This window comes from Chiloscyllium punctatum, chromosome 44, assembly GCF_047496795.1.
Source record: "Chiloscyllium punctatum isolate Juve2018m chromosome 44, sChiPun1.3, whole genome shotgun sequence".
Taxonomy (NCBI): domain Eukaryota; kingdom Metazoa; phylum Chordata; class Chondrichthyes; order Orectolobiformes; family Hemiscylliidae; genus Chiloscyllium; species Chiloscyllium punctatum.
In genome coordinates, this window is record NC_092782.1 from 13,482,464 (window position 1) to 13,503,981 (window position 21,518).

General features: G+C 44.3%; 1 protein-coding gene across 1 annotated transcript in view; it reads right to left on the reverse strand.

Moving 5' to 3' along the window:
• Positions 1 to 1,297: 1,297 nt before the first annotated feature.
• st8sia1 (ST8 alpha-N-acetyl-neuraminide alpha-2,8-sialyltransferase 1) overlaps positions 1,298 to 21,518 on the reverse strand; it is a 92,280-nt gene continuing 72,059 nt past the window's right edge. The window contains exon 5 of the mRNA XM_072562272.1: positions 1,298 to 7,518. Within this exon, the coding sequence (XP_072418373.1) occupies positions 7,041 to 7,518 (478 nt within the window). The 3' untranslated portion in view covers positions 1,298 to 7,040. The remainder of the gene's footprint in view (positions 7,519 to 21,518) is intronic.

Sequence of the window (21,518 nt, forward strand, 5' to 3'; positions counted from 1 at the left end):
AATAGTGCCAACCCTGGGGAAGTTCTTGTACATTCCTCACTAGACATCAAAATTATTTGATGAATTGGTGGAGGGGCAAGGCTGTTGGAATGGAGGCTGCAGCAGGAGGGTTCTCTGACCTTTCTTCATAAAAACGTCCAAAGCACAGAAGCGTATTCCTCGTGGGATAAAATTGAAAGGCTGGGAAGTTCAATTGCATAAGACCTTGGATGGACCATACTTGGTGCACTGGTCGGTGAGAAAGTGAGGACTGCGGATGCTGGAGATCAGAGCTGAAAATGTGTTACTGGAAAAGCGCAGCAGGTCAGGCAGCATCCAAGGAGCAGGAGAATCGGCGTTTCGGGTATAAGCGCTTCTTCAGGAATGAGGAAAGTGTGTCCAGCAGGCTAAGATAAAAGGTGGGGAGGAGGGACTTGGGGGAGGGGCGTTGGGAATGCACTGGTCGGTCTCCATTTTACAGAGAGAATACGGAGAAAGTGTTGAAGGAGCAAAGAATGATTTGTGAGAATAGCACTGTCACACTGGAAGGTTATAACTAGCGTCTGGAGGTCTTTTGTTAGGAGAGGGAAGGTTCAGTGGTAACCTAAATGTAAAAATAAAAGTAATGAAAACGATTTGTTAGGACCGAGTAATGTTGATTAGATTACTTACAGTGTGGAAACAGGCCCTTCGGCCCAACAAGTCCACACTGCCCCGCCGAAGCGCAACCCACCCATACATCTACCCCTTACCTAACACTATGGGCAATTCACCTGACCTGCACATCTTTGGATTGTGGGAGGAAACCGGAGCACCCGGAGGAAACCCACGCAGACACGGGGAGAATGTGCAAACTCCACACAGAGAGTCGCCTGAGGCGGGAATTGAACCCGGGTCTCTGGCGCTGTGAGGCAGCAGTGCTAACCACTGTGCCACCGTGCCGCCCAGGGTAGTTAAAACCTAGGGATTGTAAATACAAGCTAATAAAAGTGATGATGAATCCAGGAAATAACCTTTTATCCTGGGAGTGGTGAGAATGTGGAGTTCCCAATATATGGTGTAACTTACATGAATGGTATAAAATGATCAAGGGGAAGTCAGATAAATACATGAGGGAGAAATGAACAGAAAGGTATGATGATGCGAATGGATGACATAAAATGGCAGGAGGCTCACGCGAGCTAGTTGGGTTAAAACTTCTGGAGGTGGGACTCCCTCCCAATTTTGGGAGGGGGGGGGCAGTGGCAAGGGGCCCATCGCACTAAATTTCACAATGATTTGATATAGCAACAAGAAATAAGTCAGTCAAAAGTCACACTTTATAACTTGCAGAAATTTATTGCATGTTGACACAAATTGGGGCCTACTGACATTCACAAGGCCTAAACCAGTAAGAATTCTGAATCCGTTAAAAACTCTCAATACAAAGTTAGTCAATAAACATTGTTAGCCACTGTGTTAAGCTGAGATCTGTTGAAGCTGACTCTAAGTCACCTTCTCACATAGGTGCATGGGGTACACTGTCTCAAGCACAGTCAGAGATGAGCCTGGAAGTAATAGAGCAACATTAATATACAGTTACTTGGTAGGTCAGAACTCAAAACTTGCTCAGAGACATGTTGCTGAAACGTTTAATCTTGCACTCATCAGGACAAACGCAAGACTGCCAAACTCTAATTGATCACAACTAGCTATACATCAGATTTTAAATTTGGCATTCTTGTGTTTACCCTGAATGCCAAATTTTTTTCTTTATTCATTCACGGGTTGAGGGAATTGCTGGCTGGGCAGTATTTATTGCCCATCCCTAATTGTCCAGAGGGCAGTTAAGAATCAACCACATTGCTGTGGGTCTGGAGTCACACGTAGGCCAGACCAAGTAAGGATGGCAGTTTCTTTCTCTGAAGGACATTCATGAATCAGATGGTTTTTTCCAACAGTCAACAATTGATTCTTGGTCATCATTTAGATCCTCAATTTCACCATATACCATGGTGGGATTTGAACCCAGGTCCCTAGAACATGACCTGAGTTTCGGGATTAACAGTCCAGTGATAATACCACTTGGCCATCACCTCCCCAAAGTCTGTTGCATAACTTGTTGTGAGCAATTGAAATTTGGCATTCTTGCATTTGTCCTGATGAGTGCAACAAGTATAAGTTTGCAACATGGTTCTTTATTCAGTAACATAATAATTCAGTCAAATTCCCCTTTTGTATCATGGACTATTTAACCCCTTTGGAATAAATGAGTTAGCTCCTCCAGCAACAAAGTAAGGAGAAGAAAATGATCCTAAATATTTCATAGTTAAAGGCAAGTCCAGAATTAGGGGTCACAGTGTTAAAAATTATGCTGTGCCATTCACAGGAGATGTCAAGAAGCACTCCAAAGAGTCATAAAAACCTGTAACTCTCTTCCCAAAGGAACTGAAAGTCTCCAAGTTGAGCACAGCACATTTTCATTAGGGAACGGTATTAAACGTTATGGGATCAAGATGGATAAATGGAGTTTAGACTGTAGATGAGACAGAATAGGCTCGAGGGTTTGAATAACCCACTCCTATTTCAATATTTCCATAGATAAAGAAAATTCAGAATATTATGTTAAATTGAGAAGGTTAGACCAGCTGAATTGGTGAGAGACAAACTTAGATATTCCTTCAGGGAACTCCCTCCAAGAAAAAAATGGAAGCAAAACTCCTGGGGGTCAGTAATCAGCCAGATAAATGCCAAAATGAGGGAATGTAGGATCGACTGGATCAACAAAGTGAGTGGAATGGCTTCTCTTTATCTGTAATTAAACCGGAAAATGGGATGAGTTCCTTACGCCCAGTAACTCCCCAGCTCATAGCTCAGACATAGAAAGATCTCCCCTTGTGGTATTAACATTGCGTTCAGTGAGTTACGAAGACACTCAAATGTAATGCTGGGAAATCTGACTGCTCTCTGTGGGACTACTGGATGTATGTCAGGAATGTTCATAAACCTGGGGTTCACAAAAGAATACGATTAAAATATAGACACTGGCTTTGAAATACAAATTCTTCCAATTAAAACCAAAAGTTTTGTGTGAATCTATTCTGACACCAGCGACATTGTGTGTAAGATGTCAAAAGTCAAACATCGATAAAACTTTGCAGCAAACAAAATCTTTGCCATTATCCTTCCTTGAATTTTGCATGCAATTTTATACATTGTCTCCCTTCAAAAATGTAATTGTATCCACTACAGCAGCTCAGGCCCCTGGAGTTGTACTTCACCCTGTGGAGTGTTCTGCCTAGTTGCATGTGGAAACAGTTTCAATTCCAAGTGCACATACTTCTTAAAAATCTATACTGACAGAAATATCATAAACAACTCAAGCTGCAAAGAGCTTAAGGTTTCAGAAACAAAAACGAAGACAGAATGAAGGAGAGGAGGCTATTAACTAATCATGTCTTCATGCAATTCTGCAACCTTGTTATTCTCCACATGCTACACTTAAAATGCTAACAATCAACAGTGATTGCATCATTCACAAAAAAAAATCACGAGCCCAATAGCTGGACAGCCATCTCATTTGTCTGCAGGTACACAATTGATTTCAATGTATGCAACAGTTTGCACAAAATGAACTAAGTACAATAGTTTTTTTTTTCTGATTTACAAAACTAATACGTTACAATGACTAAAGCTCTATTGTCCTATAATGAACACCTTGAGAAGGAGATCGCTAATGTATATGTGTGCAAACATCAGTTGCTATTGACTTATATATCTGTTGTGGAACTGACTGAACCAGTAATTGTTAAAGTATGCCATAATCTACTCAAACAGGAGGGCACATATCAAAAACCATAAATACATTTGATGTACATATTTTTGATGAAATGTTTAAGAAAACAAAAATAAAATTATTAATCTGAAGCTACATTAATAGCACCAAGAAAAACTACAAGTCCAGTAGAAGATTCATCTAATTGACCATGAAAAAGCTCACAATTCACTCTTATACAATGTTGATCCAGACTACAACAGCATTGTTGAATATAAAAAAGGAGCCAGTTGCCTTTATATTACTGGAATGGGTGTCATAATAAAAGGACAGGATTCATCGATTGTGAGTAAAAATGATGTAAATTAACTGGATAACAATGATAAAGATCAGTTGATTCAAATTTGTCTTCTATCCATTTACAGACTTGTGCCCTTTTTCATTAACCGATGGGAGAATAATTAAGGCAGCCAGTAGTCAGATACATACCTGAGGTAGCCAAATATGAAATCAGGTGAAATCAAATCTCCTGTTCATGGTAAAGGAACAGGCCAATTAGCTGAAATATTCGTACAGTGCAACATAACCTTGCTGCACATTTGGCTTATACACATACTGCGCACACAGCACACACAACACTGCCCCTTTTAAAAGATCAAGAAACAATTAATATCAGCACACAGAAATGGTGGTTTGCACCTTAATAATACTGGGATCCCAAGCGGAATCCTTTGGGCCTCACTGAGGGAGTTGAAGTTCCTATGTTGACAGGCAGCTACAATAGTAACGGGAGGCAAAGACATGGAGATTCAAGGATTTCTTCCACCTTTTCAACTACGTTACAAAGGTTAAAGACAGCCCTGTTTTACACAGTAAATCAGCAAAACCTTACAGGATATGCAATTCTTCCACTAGGGTTCTACAAGATCTATTCTAATGCTTTTAAGAAACATATGGGGAGTTTCGACAGGGTTTCTATGACAGTTTGCTACAGCATTTCATAGACAATACATTCACAGATACCCACCTAATACCTACTATCTGTGTTAAGATTAATATATCCACCCAGCTGGATTTGCAACACGCACAGACGGATCTTTCACTTTCTTTGAACACATTGGTCACAATTGACTGCTATACTTTTTACATTTAAACACAGACACTCTCATTTTTCTGTTTTCACAGGCTTTCCCAACTCTGACAAAGAAGGTCTGGGCTGGGTCAGATCCATCTTTCTAACCATTCATCAATTTCTGCCTTGCAATGAGCATACAGGAAGCTGCTTTCATAGAGTGGGACTCACCTTTGCCCTTGTAAGTGAAGCATTCGGTTCTAACCAATGATCAAACTCCTACTTGCTGAACACAGCTGAACAATGTCAAATTGGGGTATGGGGATGGCAGCTTCTGGGATGAAACTACAGCATTCTTAAATGAACAACTGGAATGAAACTTGGGCCTATCTGAATTCAACGTCCAACAACACACAATCCCTTCCAATTGCAATTCAGGTTGAAAGTCCCCTTTATTGGCAACACAGCATTGTAAATACCAATAGATCTAAGTGCGAAGGTTGCAATGGGATCCTGCTGATGATTGAGTTCACCCTCTTTTGCATTGTAATATGATTCTCCTTACTAACGTACAAAAAACATTAACAAATTTTGCAAATTCAAAACCTGTTTCCTAAATTCGACACATGCTTCAGAAAAATATCCAGGCAGACATATTTGTCAGGACCAGGGTCAGTATTGTCCCAAATTTGCAGAGTTGGCTGTTATATCACTCCATCTTGAAAACTGTGACAATGAACCCCAAATAGATTTCCGAGCTGGAGACAGATCAACTGTCTCCAGGAGTTCTATTTTCCCAAGATTTGACATGAACTTGCTTCAAATAATATGTCAATCTGACATTAAAATGTTGCCGTGAGAAAATTCAGCATTGGAAACAGTTTTAAACCTGAGTTAGAAAAAACACTGTAACAACACTGACAACAGACATTTCTCATTCCGTCCCCAAGTCTCTCTAAACCAGATACACAACCAGAAAGCAAAGGCAAAATTCTCACAACAGCAAAGCAGAAAAGTCAGGTTTCTCTCGCAAATCAACAGTAACGATATGAAATATCTTGGCCTGAAAGGCAATTCTCTGAAAATCTCATACTATTGCTGCTAGCAAGAAGTAAATTTGTATGATTCACTCCCAACATGGCCTGGTTCCATGGCTGTGGGGAGCACAGCATCACACTCACCAGCAGTCCCTTGGGCTAAATTTCTATCCAATGAGTTTCCAAGCCAGCACTAAAGACTTGCCCATCCTGCAGTCGGAAAATGTAAAACAAAATTCTTCTGTTTAAAATTTCAAGGCCAAGGAGTTGCAACTAACTAAAGACCTCCCATGCTGTCTAGTCTATACAATAAATGATTGCATTCAATTGCTGTCAGTTTTGTGTAATAAATGATTCCAATTGGATTTTTTGTCAATATTGGTATGTTCAATGATATTCTCGCAATGGGAGAAATAGATATCCTCAGTGACATTTTGCATTGACCCACAGCATAGGAATAGAAAGTAAATGATCACGGAAAGATGCAACAAAGTTATAAGACAGACACAAGAGGTGGAAGCCTATTCTGTATCTACGAAGTTAAGGCAAAAAAAAACTGATTGAGATTGACTTATTTATGCAGGTCCAAAAGAAAACCCCACTCAGTTTTAAAAATGTATGAAGCTAATTGCTTTGCACTGGGGCTTGCAAAAAGAATCAAAAAGTAAGGAAATGCTAGGAATCTGTTTATGGAGCTGACCAGATCGACTAGTCTGGGTCCAATATAACTCACAGACAAATCCGAGGACAACAGAGATCTTGTTACCAGCTGCTTCCATGGGAATCTTTAAACAACAACTAAGATAATATTTACAAGCAACCTTTTATAAAACTAAGCCTCTGGCAGTCTACGCATTAACTAACAATGGATGTGCCTACCAACTGGTAAAAATTGACACAGTTCATCAACTCTACCAGTCTGTCCACACGCTTTTCAACAAGATATTCCATGCACAGTGCAGGTGAAGTGTTGGAAGTAGAAGTCAGTACGGATCTAGGTCACTCCTTTACTTATTTCAGTAAATGCATTCGCAGTCTATGACAATGAAGAGAGATGTTCTGGTTTTGTGTTCAGTCACAGTTTCTCTCACATGATATGGGTCGATATCAAAATGAAATGTCTGTGCAAGTCAATAGATTTACCCTGCAAGGGCTACATCAGAAATCTGTATGTTACGCCCCTCCACACTTCTGCAATTCACTGCTTTGTATTCTCATCACATTTGCCAATCTGCATCTTTAATATGCCACTTTTATGCAGGAGCCAGAGTTGGAGGAACTCCTCTGGCATGGCATGGTAGCCTGAAAAAGGCATCACATTGTCATAGTAGTGGTGGCTAATTATCCTCCCTTGCAGGTCCATTGAAAATGGCCAAAATCCATAAAGGGTCACATCTTCACAGAGGCCCAAGGCAACACTGACAAGGAATAGGCCGGTGGACAAGCGCTTGGCATGGATTCCCTTGCCCTTCCAGAACTTCTCAACATTGCGCAAAAAATCCGGATTGGCAAAGAGTATGGTTTGGTTGGCACTGAAGTCAGACAATGTGTAGTAGGTACGGAAGGAAGGATCTGTCCCTGTCTTCATGGAAAAGGCAGGCATGTAAATGTAGCTATGGCCATACACCTTCATGCTTTCCACAAAGGATTTCCTGGACCACAGAAGGTTCTGGAATCTGGAAGAAAACAAAAGAAAAATTGAATCTTCGCCGTTATCTGTCAAATTTTGACATAAATTCTCTTAAACTTTTAATCTTACAAATAGCAATGAATGGCACTCAACACTTCACACTTGGTAGAACACCTATTTATTGCATCATGAATTACCCAACTTTATTGTTTCCAGATATTCCATTGAAAATTTTGAACAGTTCAATGCAGTGAGCTACTGATCTCACCTTTCACCTCTGGGTTTGGCATTGCACTAGGACAAAGATTTCCTACCTCACTATCTAACTGCAAAGTTAGTAATGGCATTTAAAAAGGCATTTCATAATTCTCATTCAGTATGTATACTACTGAGCAGTCCGCAGGAAGAATGATCCATCTGGGGCTAACTAAGAGGCTAAGGATAGTGCTAAATTAAAAGGATAGGATTGTCACACTGCCAAGGCGATTAGCAAGGCCTGAGAATTGGCAACACTTTTCAAAAGCAGCAACTTGATCGAATGAGATATTAGAAAGGGACAACCAGCAACAAGCATTGAAACAAGTGGTTGTCATTTCTACAAGTATCTTAGACAGACAGGAGCAGTGAAAGTAGGTGTGGGTCCCGCTAGTGCTGGGGCCAAGAGAAGTTTTCACAGGCAACCATCATGTGACTATGTCAAATATAAATCGTATCCCAATCCACAATCCCCCCCCACTCTGACCTCTGGGCCTGTCTGCAGCCTGTGACACCACGTGCATTCCCATCAATGCCTCCCTATTGTCATCCAGCTAGGTGAAGTTGTGCCCATTGCTTTCCATCCTTATCTTTTTATTTATGGCCAGTAAAACACTTGCAAAGGCTTCTCTTCCTGTTCCCATGCCACTACCTCTGCTAACCCTTTGACCTCCACTGATTTCTCATCTGCTTACAGCTTCTCAGTGGCAACATCTAACAGCACGGTGTTAGTTCATGCATGTGCCACAGTGACCCAGCTCTAGCTCACCATCACCTCTCAAGACTCCTCCACCGATGTTAAATTTACAGGCTTCTTATTTGACATCAAATATTGAGTGAACAGATATCCCCTTCAGCTGCTCACTGGGAAGGTTGATGCTATTGTTTTTAGGTTCCACTCCAAACTTTGTTCCTTGGCTTTAAAACGCCATCGCTCTCCCTGGCAACAATCTGAGATTAAACAGTCTATTCACAACCTTAGTGTCATAGTTGATTCCAGAATGAGATTCTGACCTCAATTTGTGCCACATTGAGACTGTCTTTTTCCATTTCTGTAAGGTTACCCAATCTCACCCAGTGAGGGGAAGGTCAGGACGGACTCCCGGCCTCGGGGTGAGGGCCCAGCCTCGGGGTGAGGGCCGAGCCTCGGGGTGAGGACCCAGCGCAGACCCCCGGCCTCGGGGCGAGAGCCCAGCATGGACCCCCAGCCTCGGGGTGAGGGCCCAGCATGGACCCCCAGCCTCGGGGTGAGGGCCCATCATGGACCCCCAGCCTCGGGGTGAGGGCCCATCATGGACTCCCGGCCTCGGGGTGAGGGCCCATCATGGACTCCCGGCCTCGGGGTGAGGGCCCAGCCTCGGGGTGAGGGCCCAGCATGGACACCCGACCTCAGGGTGAGGACCCAGCGCAGACCCCCGGCCTCGGGGCGAGAGCCCAGCATGGACCCCCAGCCTCAGGGTGAGGGCCCAGCATGGACCCCCAGCCTCGGGGTGAGGGCCCATCATGGAACCCCAGCCTCGGGGTGAGGGCCCATCATGGACTCCCGGCCTCGGGGTGAGGGCCCATCATGGACTCCCGGCCTCGGGGTGAGGGCCCAGCATGGACTCCCGGCCTCGGGTGAGGGCCCATCATGGACTCCCAGCCTCGGGGTGAGGGCCCAGCATGGACCATCAGCCTTGGGGTGAGGGGACCAGCACAGAACCCCAGCCTCAGGGTGAGGGCCCAGCACGGACTCTCGGCCTCGGGGTGAGGGCCCATCATGGGCTCCCAGCCTCGGTGTGAGAGCCCAGCCTCGGGGTGAGGGCCTAGCACAGACTCCCGGCCTCGGGGTGAGGGCCCAGAGTGGGCCCCCAGCCTCGGGGTGAGGGCCCAGCGCAGACCCCCGGCCTCAGGGTGAGGACCCAGCCTCGGGGTGAGGGCCCAGCATGGTCTCCCGGCCTCGGGGTGAGGGCCCAGAGTGGGCCCCTAGCCTCAGGGTGAGGGCCCAGCCTCGGGGTGAGGGCCCAGCATAGACTCCCGGCCTCGGGGTGAGGGCCCAGCCTCGGGGTGAGGGCCCAGCATGGACTCCCGGCCTCAGGGTGAGGGCCCAGCATGGACTCCCGGCCTCAGGGTGAAGGCCCAGTACAGACTCATCTGCTCCATCTGCTTTAATATATTTTTTCCTCTTTCTCTGCTTTAGACAGGCTATAATGTTTTTTTTTCTAAGTCCCCATAAATGGACTTTGTAAACTTCTCACATGTATCTCTGTACTTGAGTATGTGGGACAATAAAACCCAATTCTAATCTTGTATCAGCTCATCTATTGCTGAAACTCTCAAATGTGCCTTCGTTTCATTCAGACCAGACTGTTCCTTGAAGTTGCTGGCTAGTCTCCCAAATGTGTTTTCTCTGTAAATTGGAATAAATTAAAATCTCAATTCTAAAATGGTCATCCATTTTCAAATCCCCCCTAGCCTTGCCTCCTATTCTCCCCATATCTTTATAATCTTTACACAACAACCCTCTGCATTCATTTGATTTTGGTCTCTGGTACATCTCCAAGTTTAATTTGTCTTTTGAGTTCATTCACAGGATGAAGCTGTCACTGGCTAGGCCAGCACTTTATTGCCCAGTGGACAGTTAGAGTCAACCATAGTGTTTTGGGTCTAGAGTCACATAAGGGCAAGACCTGGTAAGGATAGGCAGGATGCTGGAAGAGCACAGCAAGCCAGGCAGCACCCTGAGGTGAAGGAGTCGATGTTTGGGGTGTAACCCTTCCTCAGGAATGGGTGTGGGTGTAAGGGGAGCTCAGATAAAGGGGTGGTGGGGGCAGGGTGGTAAAGAGGACTCCAATTTCAAATGACCACCTTTCCTATCCCCCGACTCCATTCCAAGCCCCTGCCCCTCCCAGCCACCAACCGGATTCACTCCTCCCATTGACCAACCAGGTCGTACCTCTACCTGTCTTCACCTATCCCTTCACCACCCTGCAGTTCCCCCTACACCCACCCTGAAGAAGGGTCATACCCGAAATGTTGACTTCTCCACCTCCTGATGCTGCCGGGCTTGCTGTGTTCTTCCAGTCTCTTGTTTGTCTACCTTGGATTCCAACATCTGTGTTTTTTTGTCTCAGACCAGGTAAGGATGGCAGTTTCATTCCCAAAAGGGCATTAGTGAACCAAAAGGTTTTCTCCAACAATTGTCAACAGAGTCACAGTCATGGTTAGACTCTTAATTCCATATTTTTCATTGGATTCAAATTCCACCACCTGCCGTGGCAGGATTTGGTCCCGGATGCCTGGAACATTGCCTAGATGTCTGAATTAATAGTCCAGTGATTATACCACGAGGCCATCGCCTTCCCTTTGCAGTATTGGGGTGCCTCGGCTCCACGTTTTGCAATTCCCACTCTGCCCCTCCATCGTTTGGACCCAAGATGATGTCGGAGTAGGATGCCCCAGCCGGAACGTATCTGCTCCATCCATTCCTTTACTTTGTTCTCTCCCTTTTTGTCTCTGTCTTATTCCTCTTCTTCAGTGAAGCATAAACAGCAGCCAGTGCCCCAGAGTGGAGAGGGGACAGCGCCCTGGAGTGGAGAGGGGACAGTGGCCTGGAGCAGAGAGGGGACAGTGGCCTGGAGCGGAGAGGGGACAGTGGCCTGGAGCGGAGAGTGGACAGTGGCCTGGAGTGGAGAGTGGACAGTGGCCTGGAGTGGAGAGTGGACAGTGGCCTGGAGCAGAGAGGGCACAGTGGCCTGGAGCCAAGATTGCTACTAGTTAGGGACCAGTGGAATCTGGGCAAACTATATGGAAGCCCTTGTGGAAAGATCATAATGTCAACCTTTTACACTTTATTTCTTATTTTCCAAACTTATACTATGTCCACCTGTAAGATACTGTGACTTTTTTCTTTATTTTCTCTATTTTTTGTACCTAGGTACTTTCTACCTCAGGTGACGCCATGTTTTGGCGACATTGTACACTTTTCACTGTCTTCCTATTCTTTAGTAACTTGATACACATGACAATAAACTAAGTCTAACCTTGTTTTAAGACACCTTAAAACCTAGCTTTCTAAGCAAGCTTTAAGAAATCTAAACTAATATCTCCTGTGTTGGCTCCTTGTCATTTGTTCCCTGTGAAGTACCTCGGGTACTTTTTACAACCTTAAAGGTGCTATGTACTAATGAGTTATTGTTGTTGTTGTTGTAATCAGGAAATTATGAAATGCCTTCACAGTAGAAAGGACAAAAATCTCCCAGTAATAGTGGATGGGTCTAAGAGAGGGAAGGACTTAGAAATAGTTAATATTAGTAAAGAAAAAGTTTTGGGGAAATCAACTGGACTAAAATTCAGCAAATTCCCTGCATCAAACAGCTCATAGCTGAATGTCCTAAAAGAAGTGGTTGCAGATAAAGTGGATGCATTTCTCAAATTCTGGAATGGTCCCAGCAGATTGGAAGTTAACAAATGCTTGACCACTTTTTGAGAAAGGAGACAGAGACAGCAGGGAACGACAGACCAGTTTGTCCAATTATCAGTCACTAAGACAAGGTTTTTTTTAATTCACAGGTGAGGGCATCATTGGCTAGGCCAGCATTTATTGCCCATCCCACAGGGCAGTTAAGAGTCAACCCACATTGCAGTAGGTCTGGAGTCACATATAGTCCAGCCCAAGTAAGGATCTTCCTTCCCTAAAGGATTAGTGAATCAGCTGGACTTTTTCCCCTGTAAACTTGCAATGGATTCACTGTCATCATTAGACTCTTAATTCCAGATTTTCATCGAACTCAAATTCCACCATCTGCTGTGGTAGGATTTGAACCCAGATCCCCAGACCATCAGCTGGAACTCTAGACCAACAAGGAGAAAGTGAGGACTGCAGATGCTGGAGACCAGAGTTGAAAAATGTGGTGCTGGAAAAGCACAGCAGGCCAGGCAGCATCTGAGGAGCAGGAGGATCAACGTTTCAGGCATAAGCCCTTCTTCAGGATTCCTTATGCCTGAAACGTCAATTCTCTTGCTCCTCAGATGCTGCCTGGCCTGCTGTGTTTTTCCAGCACCACATTTTTCAACTCTGGATCAACAGCTCTGTAATGACACCACTCAGCCATCACCTCCCCCTTTAATTTGTTTTTAAAAAAGGGGGAGTAGGGAATTAAGAAAATTCTAATATGATTTGACAGAGTGAATATGAAAAGGAAATTATGTCTGACAGATCTACTGTAATAGTTGAGGATTTAGCAAGCATATTGGATAAGAGGAGTCATTGGAGGCTGCATAAATACTCGTATCATGTATTATTTTTAGGACCGACCTTTTAGTCAAAATATAGTGGGTCTTACATGAAAAGCATTTTGGAACAATTAAAACCCACCCCTCTTCTATTGCTATCATGGATTAGCCAGGACCGAGACTGTCCTTACTGTCCCTGCTCCAAAATAAGTGCTGAAAGAGCCAAAGCTACACACACAGAGACATGAGGAGCTGACCAGTGACAATCAATGGTGTGCTATTCTGTAATTCTATCAAGTAGGGGTAAAGTTGTGATAATTAACAAGAGTCTGTGTGACCGTAAATGAGACTCCAGGTTGGTATGTTGCCTCCTTGGTGCTAGGATCAAGGGTATCTCTGAAAGGTTACAGGACAGTCTGAAATGAAGATTCTGGTCAACAACCAGTGGTTGTGGTACACATTGGTACCAAAGATGTAAGTTAAAAAAAAGGATGAGATCCTAAAAGCTGAACATTGGGGGTTAGGAAGTAGGTTGAAATAGGGCCTCAAAGATAATGATCTCAGAATTATTACCACTGCAATGTGCTGGTCTGTGCAGACACAGCAGGATCTATTGGATGTACGCGTGTGGTGCAATGGGGGAGTGATTCATGCAACACGAGGAGCTGTTCTGGGGGAGGTGGGACCGGTACTAACTGGATGGGTTCCACCTGGGCAGGACTAGGATTACCCTAGGTATGTATTTGTTAGTGTGACTGGGGAAGGTTGAAACTAAATTAGCAAGAGAATGCGAAACTAAGCAGGGTGGCAAGGAAAGAATAACCAGGACAGCAATAAAAGTCGGAACAGTACAATATGAAAACATGGTAACCAATAGCAAGAGGCAAAAGTAAAGGTAATATGGCTAAAATAGCAAAAAGCCAAGCCTCAAGGCTTTGTATCTTTAAACACAAAGTACTCGGATTAAGGTCGATGAACTGCTCTGCAAATGGAGGAAAATAAATATGATCTCATAATCATTATGGAAACATGGCTACAAGGACATCAAAGCTAAGAACCTAACCACCTTTGAAATATTTGATCCAGCAGAAAGACAGGAGGGAAGGAGAAAGTGGTGGGGTAGCACTGTTAGTAAGAGATGAAATGAGGACAGCTATGAGAGATGATCTAGGCTTGCTTGCACAGAGAGATGTAGGGGCAGAGTCCTTGCGTATAATTAAGACTGAGATGGATAGATTCTTGATGAGGAGGGGAAACAAGAGTCATGAGGAAAGTGGGCATGAAGAGTATTGGATTAGCCATGACCCTATGGAGTGGCAGAGCAGGCCCGAGAGGCCAAATGGCCTACTGCTGTTCCTATATCTTATGATTATGGTCTGATGGTGGGACCAAGCAAACTCAGTAATTCAAAAGATCTCGGAAGAGGGTTGAAAAGTTGATGTCTCACTTATTGATTGAGCCAAATAGGTTTTGAATGAGTCTTTTTGATATTCTTTGTTATTATTCTGTTGCTCATGTTGATGATCGGAAAATTCCAAAGACAATGGACTGGGTTTTCCAATTTCTGTAGTTATCAGTCTCAGCGATTCTCCCCGTCAGCGAGATTCTATCATGAGGATCTAGCTTGCAATTCCTGCCTCCCATCTAATCTATGTCAAGGTGTGGCACCACGATGCTCGATGGAGGTCAAAATGTTCCCAGTCCCAATCACGTCATCTTTCACCTAATCTCTGAATCCTACAGACAGAACACACATCCCTATATTGTGAAACCGTCAACATTTTTGCCTGCACAGCATAGAAAGAGGTCCTTCAGCCCGTCATATCCACGCTGGTAATCAAATGCCTGTTAACTCCAATCCCATTTTCAAGCACTTAACGCAAAGCCTTGTACGCTAAGGCACTTCAAGTGACCATCTAATACTTCTTAAACGTGTTAAGAGTTTGTTGATAAAGTGACCAGGAAGGTTGACGAGGGCAGGGCAGTAAACAAAGTCAATATGGATTTCAGTGAGGCCTTTGATAAGGTTCCACATAGGAGGCTGCTCTGGAAGGTTAGACTGCATGGAATCCAGAGGGAGCTGGCAAATTGCATACAGAATTGGCTTGATGGTAGGAAGCAGACTGCACTAGTGGAAGGGTGTTAGCTCTTGCAAGTCAAATCAAGGTAGGAGTTTCATGGTGAATGGTAGGGCCTTCAGGAGTGTAGTGGAACAGAGGGACCTTAGACTTCAGGTTCACGGTTCTCTGAAAGTAGAGTCACAGATAGACAGGACAGTGAAGAAGGCTTTTGGCACACTGGCCTGCATCAGTCAGGGCATTGAGTATAGAGATTGGGAAGTTAATATTGCAGTTATACAGGACATTGGTGAGGCCCCACTTGGAGTATTGTATTCACTTTTTGTCACCTTGCTACAGGAAGGATGTTATTAAACTGGAAAGAATGCAGTAGAAATTTACAAGGATGTTGCCTGGACTCAATGGTCTGAGTTATAGGGATAGGTTGAACAAGCTAGGAATTTTTTTTTCAGAGCATAGGAGACTGAGGAGGGATCTTATAGAAGTGTATAAAATCATGAGATTAAAAATCACACAACACCAGGTTATAGTCCAACAGGTTTATTTGGAAGCACTAGCTTTTGGAGCGCTGCTCCTTCATCAGGTGGTTGTGACAACAGATAATGGATACAGTAAATGCAGTCTATTTCCCAGGATTGGGGAATCGAGGACTTGACTGAATCAGTTTAAGGTTAGAGGGGAAAAAATAAAAGGGAACATGAGGGGCAATTTTTTTTTTACACAGATGGTAGTACGCACTTGGAATAAGCTGACAGTAGAAGTGGTTGAGATGGGTACATTAACAACATTTAAAAGGCATTTGGACAAATACATGGATAGGAGAGATTTAGAAGGATACGGGCCAAGTGCAGGGAAATGGAGTTAGAGTGGATGGACATTCTGGTCAGCATGGGCCAGTTTGGGCTAAAGGGCCTGCCTCTATGCTGTGACTTTATGAATCTAAATGTTGTGATTGGGAGAAGCTGGTGTTGGACTGGGGTGTATAAGGTTAAAACTCACACAACACCTGGTGATAGTCCAACAGCTTTCAAAGTGCTGCTCCTTCATCAGGTGGTTGTGCAGCAGGACCATAAATTCTGTGTCTTACGGTCCTGCTCCACAACCATCTGATGAAGGAGCACCACTCTGAAAGCTCATGCTTCCAAATAAACCTGTTGGACTATAACTAGGTGTTGTGTGATTTTTAATTCTAAATGTTTTAACAGTTCTTGCCTCTTAGGCAGTGAATTCCAGGTAGCCCAGACCTTAACCCCCATCCTCTGGATGAAAAACAATCTTCTTAAATCCCCTCTAAATCAGTTCAAGGGCAATCAGATGGGCAGGAAATACCAGCCTATGCCAATGCCCTGTGGAAGAATTTTAAAAATCAGTAAATTAGCGCATGTGTATGTTCTGGAATGAACTGATCAAATCACACATCAATTAAAAGCTTCTTAACCCAAGGAGTTTTTCTTTAAAATCGGCACAGAAGTTTAGAAAGGTAGAATTTTGACATTTTTCATGGGACAGTTTGCAGCAATTCTGCACATGAAGGTTAGTTGAGGACAGGTTTAACACAAAGGCTGGATAATCAGCCAGTTGAACCTGGCTGGGGGGGGGGGTTGTCTAAAAGACCACGTTAGCCTACCTAAAGTCTTTGAGGATTGGTAAAGGATTTGTGACAGTGTGATGTAACTGAAATTATACATTGAAAAATACCTTGATTGTCTGTTGAGCCTTTCATTTGTTAGAATACCATAATAGTTTCACCTCATTCATGTGTAAATCACAAAACCTTTTTTTATAAAGTTGCATTCTTGGGTTAGCCGTAACAATGGGTGATAGCCTAGACAATATGTTGAAGGTGGATTAGTGGTGCTGGAAGAGCACAGCAGTTCAGGCAGCATCCAAGTAGCTTCGAAATCGACGTTTCGGGCAAAAGCCCTTCATCAGGAATAGCCCCCTGTGTTCTCTGTCTATGCCATGACGTTTAGATTGATTCTAATCTAAGAAGTGAGATAACAGAGTTTTACATAAATTCATGCAGTTTTTGAGCAAAGTACGCTGTAAATCTGCAAGTACAAATTCACCCCACGAAATATATGTGTGCATGTGGGTCTTTGTCTGGCTGTGTATGTGTCGGACATGCACACAGACACTCACTTACACCCTTATAGACACACACACTCCCACACTCACACAGGCATCCTCTCAGAGACTTAGACCACTCTACGCTCATGCACACACATATACACTCTCTCCCACAAACACTGACAACCCCCCCCCCACCCCAGACACGCACACACACTCCCACACTCACATATACACCCCCTCACAGACTTAAGACATTCTGCACTCACTACACACACATATACACTCTCTCTCACACTCACAACCCCCACCCACAGACACACACAGACAAAGACCCATATTTGCAGAGTTACATTGTATTTTGCTCAAAAACTGCATGAATTTGTGTAAAACTCTTGTTATTTCACATTTTAGATTAGAATCAATCGAAACATCATGGCATAGACAGAGAACACGGTGGGGGAGGGGGTGAGGTGGGGTGGGGGTGTGGGCTAATGCCTTCAACATATTGTCTAGCTATCACCCATTGTTACAGCTAACCTGAGAATGCAACTTTATACAAAAGGTTTTGTGATTTACACATGAAAGAAGTGAAATTATCACGGTATTCGAACAGGTGAAAGACTCAACCGACAATCAAGGTATTTTTCAATGTATAATTTCAGTTACATCACACTGTAAATTTTTGCTATAAACTCTGTGTCTTACAATTGGGTCCTCCACTATCATCTGATGAAGGAGCGGTACTCTGAAAGCTAGTGCTTCCAATTAAAGCTGTTGGACTATAACCTGGTGTTGTGTGATTTTTAACTTTGTACCCCCCAGTACAGGCATCTTCAAACCAGTTGAGAAGATGACAGTCATGATTCTTTCACTAATAAAGTGTACCGAGTAACTTGAGAATTACCACTGTCTTCAGTTCATTTCCTTAAAAACATTCAAATTCAATTGAGACAAAAAAGAAGTCTGTTTCTCGAATTTCAGCACTTCAATGGCACTTCTATATTTCCATGACAAGCAGGCGTGTCAGTCAATCAGCAGCCCAGAATATCCCTCTCCAGACTCCCATTGTCTGACCAAAATGTTAATCAGCATTGTGCGAACTTTGCAAACTCACAAAGGCTGCTGAAAAGCACCCAGCCACACACAAACGTGACAGGCAACTCTGTAAAGGACAGGCTATGTGAACCGCCACAGATTTCAGACCTCTCGGGTGAGTTCAGAAACGATGCTTATGCATTCAGTGTCATCATGCTGTGTGCCAGTGAGTAATGCAGACAAAGCATTTCCCAATGTGAGGTCTGTCAGAACAGGCTTCAATTCATTCACTTCTTTAGTCGTTCTAAGGGCATCAATGGCCAGGACAATTATTTTATATCCTTTTCATTCACTTATGCAACTGAAGCAGCATTTATTGCCCATCCCTAGTTGCCCTTGAGAAGGTGGTGGTGAGCTGCCTTCTTTAACTGCTACAGTCCATGTAGGTGGACCCACAATGCCCTTAGGGAAGGAATTTTTAGGGTTAAACTCAGCAACAGTGAAGGAACGGTGACATATTTCCAAGTCAGCATGGTGAGTAACTTGGAGGGGAACTGGCAGGGAGTGGTATTCCCATGGACTGCTTCAGCATCTGAGGAGTCGTGAATGGTGCTGAATTCTGGGCAATCAGCGCACATCCCCACTTCTGACCTTATGATGGAGGGAAGGTCATTGATGAAGCAGCTGAAGATGGTTGTGCCTCGGATATTACCCTGAGGAACTCCTGTAGCAATGTCCTGGAGCTGAGATGGCTTACCTCCAACAACCCTAACCATCTTCCTATTTGCCAAGTATGACTCCAACCAGGGGAGAGCTTTCCCCCGATACCCATTGATCCAGTTTTGCTCGGGCTCCTTGATGCCACACTCAGGTTAAATGCAGCCTTGGTGTCAAGAGCTGTCACTCTCACCTCACCTCAAGCAATCAGCTCTTTTGTCCATGTTTGGACTAAGGCTGTAAAGAGGCCAGAAGCTGTGTGGCTCTGGCAGAACCCAAACTGGCCGAAACTGAGCAGGATATTGCTGAGCAGGTTATTGCTGAGCAGGCGCAGCTTGACAGCATTATTGATGACAACCTCCATCACTTTACTGATGATAAAGAGTAAACTGATGGAGTGGCAATTGGCTGGTTAGGATTTGCTACAGGACACCCCAGGGCAATTTTCCATATTACTGGATTAGTGGTGCTGGAAGAGCACAGCAGTTCAGGCAGCATCCAACGAGCAGCGAAATCGACGTTTCGGGCAAAAGCCCTTCATCAGGAATAAAGGCAGTGAGCCTGAAGCGTGGAGAGATAAGCTAGAGGAGGGTGGGGGTGGGGAGAGAGTTGTCAGGTAGATGCCAGTGTTGTAACTGGACTGGAACAGCTTGGCTCGGGAGTGGCCAGTTTTGGAGCACAAGTCTTCAGTACTATTGTCGGGATGTTGTCATCACGGCCTGTAGCCTTTGCAGAGTCCTCAACCATTTCTTGATACCATGTGGGGTGAATCAAATTGGCTGGGGACTGGCATCTGTGATGCTGGGGACCACTGGAGGATTCCGAGATGGATCATCCACTCGACAATTCTGGCTGAAGATTGCTGCGAATGCTTTAGCCTTATCTTTTGCACTGATGTGCTGGGCTCTTCCATCAGTGAGGATGAGGATATTTGTGGAGCCTCTTCCTCCAATGAGTTGTTTAATTGACCATCACCACTTATGATTGGATGTGGCAGGACTGCAGAGCTTAGGTCTGATCCGTTGGTTGTGGGAGCACTTGCCATTTATGCCGTTTGGTAGCCCTGTTAGGTAGTTTCACCATATTAATGCATCAGTTTTCGGAAGGCGTGGTGCTGTTCCTGGCATGCCCTTCTGCACTCTCCATTGAATCAGGGTTGATCTCCTGGCTTGATGGTAATGGTTGAGTGGGGGCTGCTGCTGTTAATGGCCCACAAAGCCGCATGGATGCCTAGTCTGGAGTTGCTAGATCTGTTTGAAGGCGATGGAGGTTATTCTCAATGTGAAAGGGGGAAAAGGACTGTGTGCTGTTACTGATGCTGTCATGGACAGATGCATCTGCAGCCCGGCAGATTGGTAAGGATGAGGTCAAGTATGCTTTCCCCTCTTGTTGGTTCTCTCACCACCTGCTGCAGACCCAGTCTAGCAGCTACATCCTTTAGGACCCAACCAGCTTGATCAGTCGTACTGCTGTGGAGCCACTCTTGGTGGTGGACACTGAAATCCCCCACCCAGAGTACGTTTTCCACCCTCAGTGAGGGAGGATGGCAGCCACTTCAAAGTCAACCACGCTAATGTGGGACAGGAGTGACAGAGAAAGATCAGGAGGTTTCCTTTCCTAACAAACACTGAATCAGTTGGATTTTTATGATAAAGGTCATTTTTATCAGGCAGTCCTGTCACCTATCATTCCTGTTTTTGCAGAGTTGACAAGAGAGCTGAGAGCTGTTGTCAGAAATGGTTAACATTTCAGAGTAAAATAATGGTATTTTAGGCTAGGCCTGCTGTTGAGAGTTGGAGGTGATCCATCCAACAGTGCAAATCAAATACAGAAGTGTATTTGCAGTCGCCAATTGAGCCACACTTAAGCCAAGCTTCCCAAAGTGCTTTGCAGACGTACAGCAGTTTCTTTAGGTGGCATAAAATTGCGGCACGCTGTAAAGGTGTGTTTTCTAAGAGATTAGAAAACAAAAGATGTCCCACTATAGGTCCTACAGCTGTATTGCAGCCAACTGTGTCCCCTTATAACACCTGTGGAACCGCAAAAGTCAAATCTTCATGAAACTTTACAATTTTTCATAAGAATGGAAACCGGATCATAAATAAGTGATAACAGATCCCAAAAGTTGGTTCACGAGTTGAAGATAGGCTGCTGAATACAGTAATTAATTGGCTAAGTGCCAGTTAATTGCATTTTTTTTGAGGATTTTTCACTGCGGGTTCTAATAGTTTTTTCCTTACTAAACAACCAACTGCTCCCCTTCTCCAATGCAGTCGCTCTCATCTAACCCCATCTTATGTGCCCTGCTCCCGAAACAATGCTGAGGTGTCCCAGAATTAACCCAGGGGCTCTGATGACAGCGTTAAAAGCCCATTGCACAATCAGTCAGTCTCGAGCTGCCCTACACAGTTTCTGAAATTTGTCCTGGATAAGGCAGAGAAGGGAAATTTGGCACCCTGTCTTGTAGGCAAGAACCTGGAGCTCTTCAAGAACAGGCTGGTGTACACATAAGATACGTTCTTCCCCACTTGTTCAGCAGAGGATGCCACGGCATACCATGCCGGGCCTGCCCTGGATCAACGCAGCATCAGTTGTCTGGAAGAATACACCGAAACGTAGGAAAGAAGTCAGTGACCTTCTCCAATCCGCCAAGGTAAGGACCACCAACGTCTCT